General features: G+C 37.7%; 1 protein-coding gene across 1 annotated transcript in view; it reads left to right on the top strand.

Annotated features, from left to right (window-relative positions):
• LOC128995808 (dendritic arbor reduction protein 1-like) overlaps nt 1–7121 on the top strand; it is a 32850-nt gene extending 25729 nt beyond the window's left edge. Inside the window, exon 4 of the mRNA XM_054420826.1 lies at nt 6105–7121. Within this exon, the coding sequence (XP_054276801.1) occupies nt 6105–6295 (191 nt within the window). The 3' untranslated portion in view covers nt 6296–7121. The remainder of the gene's footprint in view (nt 1–6104) is intronic.
• The last annotated feature ends 4982 nt before the right edge of the window (nt 7122–12103 follow it).

Below are 12103 nucleotides of genomic sequence, written 5' to 3'. Positions count from 1 at the left end.
AGTGTCGCGATTCATCACGCGCCAACCCCGACATTTCCCGCGATTTTCCACCGCCAGATGGCCCGGCTCGCGGCCCGCGTGCCAAATTGCACCTAATTCTATTGTTGTCAATAGCAATAGCGATTATCCGGTATGCTAATGCGACGCGCGCACGCGCACTCACACACCTGCAGAGTGCTGTTATTCCGACGACACAATGGGACATATGTAGCGTATAAAATAACAATAAAACAAAACGCCATAACGTGTGGGGACATACGCGGTCGTGGACCTCGCCATCTTGACGTGAGACGGACAGTAGAGGCGATGTGAGGAACACGCAGTAGTTTGTCACAGATTCATCGATCACTCGTAGATCAAGGTTGTCAACTCGTAAGCTACCTGAGTTGATGGGAGATGGAGAAATACAGCTTCCAGTTGATCTATCCTCGTCTAAAGTGTTTGTTGGCTGATGATGTACGTGTTTTCAAGAATGATTTCCACAAAAATAGAGGTTGGGATAGAAAATATTAGAATAAATCTAGGTGGATAGCTGAGTGGATTTAGTGCTCGCCTTTCAAGCTGTAGGCCGCTGGCTTGATCCTGAGAAAAGTCGGTAGCTTTATGTTAGTTGAAAACTACGCCATTCACTTCCTTGATCGTTGAGATTTCGGCAAATGGTTAAAAGAAATAGCTAGAAACCACAATATATAGAAGACACAAACAATGCATCTCATTCCATTATACTCGCTTTGCTCATATTTGGGTTGAAATACGCTTCAGTCCTATCCCTATTTCATAGTAGTGTTAAAAGTAACTACACACTTGTACAGTATATGCTTTTATATTTGGAGTGTTTTTGGTCTGATGTTTTGTGGTAAGTCATTATTTTCCACTGCGTCCCTCATAAGTCTTTTGTATATTCGAAGTGTTAATTTGTTTATGTCATACAAGGACGACTTGTATCAAGTACTGTTTGAGCAGATACTCTCCATATCACAAGATTGTTTTTGCATCCCTAAATATTTAGGAAGAGCTTGAAAAACCAAAGTTCAACCTCTAAATGTGACACATCCAAGCACTTTAAGAAATGAAATCATTTGTTTTAAAATACATAACATCTTGGAAATGTCGTTACAATCACCCAAACACGTCCAAGTCCATCGTGAAATACTGATTAATTCAGTCTCCGACTTGTAATCGATAGAAACAGATCGGCAAAGTCAACATGGCGCATTCTCATCAAATCCGGACATGTATTGATGACCTGGACGAAATGATAAGTCTAGAGTTGCAGACGGAAATCAATTCTAATCACGGATCGCAGTAGGAGACGGAATCAGGAGCTGTAATGAAATCTGCCAATCAAACACCGCGGTGTTCCCCAAGGGTGCGTGTTGGGGCCGATAATATTCATAACAAATCGTTCTGCTCCAACTACGGCCGTAATGATTCACTGTTTGTTTCTTAATCAGCTGTTGTATCAGACAGGACAATGGAACTGGCTTACTTGGTTACAAATACTCTTACTTTTTATCCTTAGTTTCGTGTGTTTTTTTTTTTTATTGTGTCATTCTACTCTTACTCTTACTCTTTACTACCATGGCCATCGATACCCAAGGTGGTATTTGGCCTCGCCAACTGAATGCCTCCATTTCTTCCGATCTTCAGCATCTTCCTCCATGATTATTATCTTCCTCATATCTTTGGTCACTTCATCTTTCCACCTCATTTTGGGACGCCCAGGAGGTCTTCTTCCAACAGGGTTCTCTTTCCAAACTTTATTTATCAATGTCAATCTTCTCTCCTTAACACATGCCCGAGCCATCTTATTCGTCGAATGTTTACTTCCGCCACAGCATCTGGTGCTTCATACAGGCCTCTAATTTCTCTGTTATTTTTGATCCTCCATTCACCATTTTCTCTTGTTGGTCCAAAAACCTTTCTTAGTACTTTATTTTCAAAGGTGACAAGTTTTTTTCAGTACTTTTGTCCAGAGTCCATGTTTCAGAACCATAAAGCAGAATTGGACGAATTACAGTTTTGTAAATTTTTAGTTTTGTGTTGACAGAAAACAGCTTTGATGATTATACAGTAGTTTATTCAAGGCAAACATACATCTATTGGCTGCATCTATCCGGTTTTGAATTTCGGAATGTCATTCTACTCTAGTGGCATTTATTTAAGTTCTTTTGTAGGGAATGGTTCAAACCCTGGTCTTGTTACTAACGCCAACCTGTTGCTAGAACGCATAATTGATACCTTAATAACACATAGTAACAATCTCGCATGGAATCCAACCAGCGACTTTTAGATTTGAAGGCGAGCACTAACCAATCAACTAAGGAAAAAAGTTTACACTGGTTTTCTGATCATGTCACCAGAAAATCACCAATGCCACACAGCACGCATAACTCCTACATCATAATGAACCACGGCATAAGGGAATTCCTAGCAATCCCGCGATTCATATTTGCAAGTCGATCGTCGAGCATGCATCGCCATCTTGACCGTTGGTGTTGGGTTACCAAGTGAACACGTGATGAAACAAATTGTTGGCTGGACTTCAACAGATCGATCACTCTTAGCCAACCAGTCTCTGGCTCATTGCGACAATACTTGTTATTAACTGTTTAACATCTGGTTGATACGGAGCTGCCTCGAGCTAAGTGTGATTTATGCTGTAATTGCAACACTGGATTTGAGAGTATTGACGTGTTATTGATGCGTTTAATGGTGTTTCTTTAAAAGGATTTCTTATCGTAGTAAACGTTATGTGGTGGAAGTTCTATTTTGATTGGCTAGCAATCAAAGGTAGCCAGTTTGATTCTAAAGTGTTAGGTTTTATTGTTCCAAATTGGACCCAGCGTCCTTGGTCATCGGACTTTAAATGACTCTGTGTTGAGAAACCACTGATCTTAGTCAGTAAACATAGCTTCACAGGGCATCTCACTCCATTAGAGAATTCTTCTCATATCTTTGAATTACATATTTTCGTCGAAATACTTTAAATGCACCCAGGTATATGATTGGAAAATGTAATGATTGTAACAACATTATTCGGTTTCGCATCTCTCAAGAGCTACCTAGTTTTGGATAACTCAAGAACATATTTTCCTTGAATGGATATCCCAGACGAAGCCCCACGGTTCTTGAATGGCAAGCCCCGGATCAAGGCACAAGCTAGACATCACTGTTCGAAACCGATCGTATCACCATACTGGCTTATCCATGTTACTTATACTGTACCGTGTCGATTCTTCACTGCCCTGTGTAGCCTTCTTTATTACTCAGATCATCTGTTTCTTAAGCAAAGTCTGTTAACTAAAGTACAGCTGGGTTCGGTTATGAACTATCAAAAAGCTACTGAATTTCCTCAGGACTTTGGGGTTTTTAGGCGAGCAATACAACAAATCGGCTGCTCATTTGTATCCATAGAAGATAAATATAGACGTATCAATGAACCTGTGTATCTATAGAACCAGCAATAGAAGCTATAGATCCTAACCCAAATCCACTAAACCTCACTAGATCTTAACATTGACGGATTACTTAAGTTAGATTTTGTGGTACTGGTGTCTACCCCTTCGTACGAAATAGAAACTGGTAGAACTACTTCTACTGAGCTACCAAGCTATTTTAGACGAATATATCACACAGTCTTGGTAGTATTATATTTTATAACCCACACCGACACTTGTTCAGCATTTCTGAGCTGGTGCTGTTATCCGTCAGTTATAATTGGTCCGCGTGTCCGAGCCAGTCCGCTATCTCCACCTCGGTCGGATCATGTTCCTCGCTATCTTTATGTCCAACATTCGCACATCCGGGCATATCCCACGCGGGTATTTGTGTTATTTACAGTTATGATATGCAAGTGTTGTGTACCTTGCCGCTCAATATTTCTCCCCTGGTAGCATAAGTTCCGCGTTGACATGTAGTAAACCAGTGCGAAACGAGGTGTCATACTTTGGACAGTGGTGTGGAATTTCAGAAATTGTAGGTGTGGATGAGGGTGTTTTTATGTTTCGTCAACCTACTTGTGGGAGGAAATTGTTAAGCAAGGTCGTGTTGAAAGACACATTTGAACCTAAAGCTTGTGATGAAAGTGTAGGACAGGTATCAACAATTACATAGGTTGGCTTTTTATTATGGAGCTGTACCCACATCTAGAATGAGATCTAACGAAGTTGAATTGAGACCTATAGAAAGTGCAGTATTGTCTTGCTAATTTCTAACGTATCTATAGACTTGTTGATCAATCCCAGACGAAAGATCTAGCTTACTGCAAAGAATATGATCTCTAGTGCCACACAATTTCCAAGCGTTGAAAACTAAAGAAGAAATAGAAGTTTGGCAGTTGCAAACTGTGTGAGAGACACTTTCAACCATGTTCGATTTGATTTGAAAAATGTGCTGTAACTGTTTGTTTTGGGTGAGACATCTACTAAGTATCTAACTGTCGATTCTACCTGTATGGACGAATCGGGTGCACAAGTATATGCCAGTGAATTAACAGCAATAAATTGTAATCACCTTCGAGCTCATTGCTAAATGGTTGAACAATCTACAGAACTAGTTGATAGACGATGCCTTGGGTCTACCTCTACAATTCTCCACGGTACCTTGATACTCGGTGATTTAGCTAAACGAGCGACTCTACCTAAGTACAAGTTCAGAGGTTATCAAGGGATATGTTGCGCGAGGCTATTGTTGTATGAATCACCATGTGGGAGGATGAATCATCCAGTCTCTCTCAGTCGGTCAACTGATTCATGAAACTCCACCGAATATTTTATTCAAACCACTGAAAGCTCTAACTTCTTTCTCCTTAGTTATCTTAGTTTCATCATTGATCACTCTAATTCCCACCAGTTCCAAACATCTTTCTATGAATAGTTGTAAAAATAGCTGTAACAGAACATTCATAAGTTCTTCTAGCCAGCGTCGTTGCTGAATATGTTCACTTTTTTCCTCTAGTTTCTATTCATGTCTCTTTTCCCTCATGTTTTCTCAACAAAAACACAAAACATCTGGGTCCTTTAACATCCCTCATAATTACATCATCGACCACCCTTTATCTTTTTAATTCCTAATTCATTCAACCTTCCTCATAGTTCCGTCTTCTTAGAGACAGTTTCTTCATAGCTTCTACACATTTCTCCTGTCAAAAAGCTACCTCGTGATAAATTATGTTTCACTCACATTCCTTATAGGTCCATTGGCTCTATAATCTTTTAACCCAAGTTCCTAATAGTACTCATATCAAGGTTTCAGTTGCTTAAAGGTTCAGCATGAGAAACCAGATTCCTCATATATCCAACACCAAGCTCACCGTTTCCTCGTTGCCCCAGCGTCTTACTTCCATATCCCTCAGAGTCCCAACACATTTCCCCTGATCCTTCACAGTTCCAACTTCTTTCACCCAGATATTTCACAGTTCCAACATCTTTCACCCAGATCCCTCAGAGTTCCAACTTCTTTCACCCAGATCTTTCACAGTTCCAACTTCTTTCACCCAGATCCCTCAGAGTTCCAACTTCTTTCACCCAGATATTTCACAGTTCCAACATCTTTCACCCAGATCCCTCAGAGTTCCAACTTCTTTCACCCAGATATTTCACAGTTCCAACATCTTTCACCCAGATCCCTCGGAGTTCCTACATCTTTCACCCAGATCCCTCAGAGTTCCAACTTCTTTCACCCAGATATTTCACAGTTCCAACATCTTTCACCCAGATCCCTCAGAGTTCCAACTTCTTTCACCCAGATATTTCACAGTTCCAACATCTTTCACCCAGATCCCTCAGAGTTCCAACTTCTTTCACCCAGATATTTCACAGTTCCAACATCTTTCACCCAGATCCCTCGGAGTTCCTACATCTTTCACCCAGATCTTTTACAGTTCCTACATCTTTCACCCAGATCCCTCAGAGTTCCTACATCTTTCACCCAGATCCTTCACAGTTCCAACTTCTTCCACCCAGATCCCTCAGAGTTCCTACATATTTCACCCAGATCCCTCATAGTTCCTACATCTTTCACCCCAGATCCCTCACAGTTCCAACATCTCCCCCCAGGCTCATCTTCCGTCACATCTTCTCACTGACTGTTCCATGTTCCAGGGGAGAAGCCGTACCGATGCCAATGGCCCGAGTGCGAGTGGAGATTCGCCCGCTCCGACGAGTTGACGCGCCACTACAGGAAACACACGGGGGCGAAGCCCTTCAAGTGCGCGATCTGCGAGAGGTCCTTCGCGCGGAGTGACCACCTCGCGCTGCACATGAAGAGACACCTTCCCAAGACGCCCAAGTGAGGAGCCGCCCGAGTTGGGTGCGTCACTTCCAAGAGGTCCTCGGACTTCGCCCCTCCGGAAGAGTTGGACATCCGAGGAGACTCGTGAAGACACAACGTCTCTATGATGGTGAAATGTATCACTTTCCTTGCCCGTTGAAATTTATAGGTTTAATGTATACTGTAAATATTGATTTACACTGAGCAATAGTTTACTAAATAATTCGTTTGATCATACTTACTTCTAAGGAGCTAAAGTTTAAGCATCTATTTTGTAAGATTTGGTGACCTATCCTTGACTTATTGAGAACAATTAAGATTCTTTTCCTAATTAAAGTTGTAGCCAACGAACATTGTTGAATTGACAATTTCATAACGAATAATTCCACTCACCTCCAACACATATGGCCAGAAGTCTTAACCTACTTCCAAAATAATTTATAATTCCACTGTTAGCTTTATGAATAATCTACAAAATTTAGGTTCCTCATTTGGAAAATGATCTCTTTTTATTTATTTGTTACGAGATCCACCTCAATGGAAGTGCCTCCTGTCCGGTGCGATAGTTGTATATCTGTACAGTAGAACGTGTACAAAGTTTAGTGCCTTGTCCATTCCAAAGACTTTGTGTGTTAAACTGACAAGTGCCTGAAAACCCCTGTTCAAACCAGAAATCCCAGTGATGACAGTATTATGTTTCTTTGAAAGACAATTTTTGTTTTAGATTCTAAGTTTTCAGTATTAATTCTTTGATGGTAGCTGTTTTTTATTGCATTTAAAGTTTTTTTCGTCATACTGCAGCGAAAATAGTGTTCAATAAATTGCAAAACTAAAGGGAAATCTAGGTTATAAAGGTATCAGCTAGATCAGCTAAGTGTTTTTCTAAAGAAAATAGTTCGGACTGAAAATATCGTATAGTCATTTCAATTTATTAGTTAATCACTGTTTGAACATTTTATATTTTTCACACATAAAAATGCCCCTTTATCGATGTTTAATGTTGTTGAACCAAATTTAAGTAATTTTGATTTCAAATGGATTGAGTGCCCCATGCATACTTTACTTTCTTCAAACTGTACCAATAATATGCATTTAAAAAAATTAATCCATTTTGGGAGTTAATTTTAAAAAAATCTATGTGTTAACTATGCATTGGTTTAATGGTGCAGTATGACGAAATATGATCACGGGCCAAATGAGTTTTTCCCACTATTTTTTCTTTCTCAAGCTCATGTTAGCAACATCACTTAAGGCCCTGTTGATAAAATATAGGTTGTGAAAACTAAAACTATTTACTATAAAATGTACACTCCCTTATTAATATTTCTGTATTATTAAGCTGAGTATTTTACATAAGCTTTTGCTGAAGACTTGTTAAGTAAACAATTAAACGTAACGGGTATAATTCTCCTAGCAAGACATGTACTTACCTAACTCAACCACGCTAGTTTATGCCACGTAAACACTGTTATTTCCCGTAATATTTGTCCGGTGCCATAATTTATGCCGACTATTATTTCTCAGAAACATTTACAGGCTATTTAGTAACACCGGTTGTAGTCAATTTCAAAACACATTTGTGAATACATCTCTAATAAACCTACCAGCTGATTATAAAGATGTTTCAATGTCATTGTTTGAATCAGCTGATTAATAGAGTCAATAATTAACTCGCTTAATCATATGATCACAACCATTCATTCCAATACCAAGTGATTATGCAGATGTGTTCGTTTTTGATTAACGAACAAAGCTTTTATTACATGTAAGAACAAAATTGTACTTAAGAATCCCTAATTATTTTTATTTATCGTACTCAAATGCGTTACTTATTGTGTGCCTTTTGCATTTTTTATTTGTTATTTTAATGCAGAGTTTCATTGATCTTCTGTGGCCTTACATGACTTTTGAGTAAAGAAAAAAAACTTTTATTACAGGTAAAAACAAATATGTACTTAAAATTTTCAATATTTTATATTTTTGCATTCACGTTGCTTATCGTGCCTATTGCATTTTTTACTGTTTTGAATCTTTGAAGTAGATTTGTATAAGTTTTATTGATTTTCTCTGTTACGAGTTGAGTCAACATCTTGATGCTATATGCAAATACCTGAGTCTTAGTAACAATGAAATGTTAGCATAACTTATTGTAGACTCCCATGTAAGATTGTTTTGTATAGTTTAGGTTTGTGCCAATTCGTTTGTATATACATTATTATATTGTGTTGATCACTTGATTAGTGTTTAAGTAAATTATTTTTCGATTGTACATCAAGCTGCTTTGTGCGCCGTTGTGAATTTGTAATATTTTAGATATTTCTATGACTATTTTGAGCAGATTCTAGTTATGGGATGGTGATGTCAGAAGAGGTTTTAAGAAGGTTTTTGGTACAACAAGGAGTTATTCATGTACTAAAATTAACTTTTAAGTGTCTGAAAACTCTGAGATGTATTAAAACAAACCCAAAATAATATGTTGGTGTATATCATTGTAATAAAAAACAATAATATTAAGAGGAAAAAACAACTCACGCAAGCAAAAACTAAAAAAATTGTAGCAGTTTTCCAGATGAAATTTCTTTTGCATACTTAATTCACTTTTGTAAATCTGTGTATATTTGTATCCAATTAGACTAAAACTGTTATATAAAAGCACAAATTCAATTCATTGACTTAATACACTACAACATCAACACAATCAAATTTTGGTTCAACATTCTTCCATAAGACTACAAGTTATAATATTAATGTTTAGTTCGGTGTAGACTAATTGTATATCCTTTAGAGAAGACAACACGTCAAAGAAAATTTGAATAAAAAAATATTATAAGTGTCTGAAAACTCTGAGATGTATTAAAACAAACCCAAAATAATATGTTGGTGTATATCATTGTAATAAAAAACAATAATATTAAGAGGAAAAAACAACTCACGCAAGCAAAAACTAAAAAAATTGTAGCAGTTTTCCAGATGAAATTTCTTTTGCATACTTAATTCACTTTTGTAAATCTGTGTATATTTGTATCCAATTAGACTAAAACTGTTATAGATTAATATAAAAGCACAAATTCAATTCATTGACTTAATACACTACAACATCAACACAATCAAATTTTGGTTCAACATTCTTCCATAAGACTACAAGTTATAATATTAATGTTTAGTTCGGTGTAGACTAATTGTATATCCTTTAGAGAAGACAACACGTCAAAGAAAATTTGAATAAAAAAATATTATACCTTTTTCAAGTCTAAAATCCACACAAATTTTAATAATGTACGACACAAAAACATAATTACCCAATTACAATACTTTTAACTCTTTTGAACGCTCTGACCTGCGTACAAAAATAATCAATTTTTATATTAACAAATGGCCCTGATATTCAAACCCCCCAAAACATTGAGAGATGCTTGCTTCAGAAATACGAGGGGGGCGTGTTTGTTTTGTAGGGGGACCGTAGAGGGGTTTCATGGGGGGGGGGGGTCGTGTTGTGGATGTGTCTATATCCGAGAGTGAACCGGCAATAAGTCTTATCTAAGTGATAAGAGAGTTTACCATAAAGTAAATAGCTGTGATAAGATAGCTCAGACTCGTCGTTCTGTTACAGCTTCACAGCCTGGGGGGGGGGGTGAAGGGGGGTTTAGGAGGGGGGCAGTTGTCCTGTCGAAACGAAACATTTCCAGTTCCAAGTGTTATTCAACGATATATTTTTTTCCATGAGTTGGAAATATTCATGTAATCTTATTTTTTAAACATGAAACTGACAAGGATCGGAATCTAGCTTTCTAATTTCGTACTCTTGGTCAGTTTTATCATCCGGCGTCGGTGGAGTGTATTTCATTGTATAAGTCCTCTGGGCACGTTTAATTTGAAATCATAGGACAGATAGGCAACAATAAAGCCATCAAAGGTAAATTTGTTTTATACTAAATGTTTTATGGATATTTTTATAAACTTTTTGGGCCTTGTAGGTTTATTTTTAGCTTCATAGGCATCCACACAGACTACACCGTGCATAACATCCACAACTACCGACATCCCTCTAAAACCACCTGTCTATACATAACCATGTACACCTTCCACAATATCATCCACAACTAGCCACAATCCAAATCATCCACATCCATTCACAACCGTCCACAATCCAAACCATCCACATCTACAGCCATCCACAAACATCCACAATCCAAACCATCCACATCAACATACATCCACAAACGTCCACAATCCAAACCATCCACATCAACATACATCCACAAACATCCACAATCCAAACCATCCACATCTACAGCCATCCACAAACATCCACAATCCAAACCATCCACATCAACATACATCCACAAACGTCCACAATCCAAACCATCCACATCAACATACATCCACAAACATCCACAATCCAAACCATCCACATCTACAGCCATCCACAAACATCCACAATCCAAACCATCCACATCTACGGCCATCCACACAGGCCACATCGTCCAGGCGATGTATTCTATACAAACACCTCTTGTGATTTTACATCATAAACAACCTAGGCTGACAGGGAACGTGATTTTAGTCCAAACACACACTTTTAGAGTTAGAGCTCAAACAAATACACCACACATAAACTTCTACAAGCCGACCAAAAATAGGAACAAAACATTTCAGAAGGTTAACACCTCAAAACTTATGACAATAATGAAATAAAATCTTAACGATTTCATAAAATTATACAAATTATTTTCTAGGTTTATTTTAGTCGAGTGAAATTGGCACGGATTCCTAGAAATCATTTGAACAGCTGATCGCAACTCCTACTCTCATTGTTGCAATAATCCCGAGTTTCCAAGGAGCTGCGAAGGACGTATACGTGTCTCATTGTTTCTGACCGCGTGGGGTCGGATGAATGGAGAGGCCGCGTAAGGATTCGTGCTTCTGTTTGTTAGGTTAAAATAGAAAGGGGTTTAATGTATTTTAATATAGCAATTCGTAATGTTAGAGTAATATCTACAAAAAGCGTTATGTTAATGATACTATGTGAATATATTACTTGTGAGTTTTAAGATGATTTCCCCTAAAACCCGTTTATATTGATAACGAATTGTAGCCTTAACTGCTGTAAACTTGTCCGAATCTGTTAATTTCTATCATAACGTTTGGGGATTTTCCCCAAATGGTGTTCATTACATTGATAGCAAATGGTATTAACTAGTCCAAATCCAGATAATATAATTACTACTTTGAAATATTTCGTCAAACCTTCTTCATAGACAGAAAACGTTGTATAGAAAATTAATTTCCACGCATCATAAAATACTTGAGGTTTTTAGAACAATAAATATTTTCCATAGTTCCTCATAGTAGTGCATTTGATGGGAAAGTGAATGAAAATAATATTCTATTAAATTAAGTTAGTGCTTTATGGCATTTTTACCGAATCAAAACTAACAAAATTGAGTTAGGGGTTCACTGTTAAAAGTCTCTAAGCTCTTACGTAGAGTAAGAGGTTAGATGAGTTTTAACCCTAAATCACAGAGAATAGAGCATTTTATATTGTATGTGCCTAAACCTAAACCAAACATCTGCAAACGCCTGCAATTCTACAGCGGCCATAACGCGTGCGTCTTGCTTTGTGCGTCAGAGAACAGAAGGCGTTTTTAAGTTTTAGAGTACCTAGTTTTTTGTTTAAGCCTCTCGGATTTAATTTACTTACATTTTGAGACAATTAGTAAATCGTAATTGAAATTTATCGAGAAAATTCGCAGGTAGAAGATCCTTGGATACAAGAACAATTCTAAAGGGTTAAAAACGCTTTAATATTTATGCAGGACTAAGGAAAAAA

This window comes from Macrosteles quadrilineatus, unplaced genomic scaffold (assembly GCF_028750875.1).
Source record: "Macrosteles quadrilineatus isolate MER2022 unplaced genomic scaffold, UCM_ALF_1.0 Scaffold_5__1_contigs__length_97177068, whole genome shotgun sequence".
In the NCBI taxonomy this organism is placed as follows: Eukaryota; Metazoa; Arthropoda; class Insecta; order Hemiptera; family Cicadellidae; genus Macrosteles; species Macrosteles quadrilineatus.
Note: the sequence above shows the minus strand (reverse complement) of the source record. Positions and strands in the feature narration are given on the sequence as shown.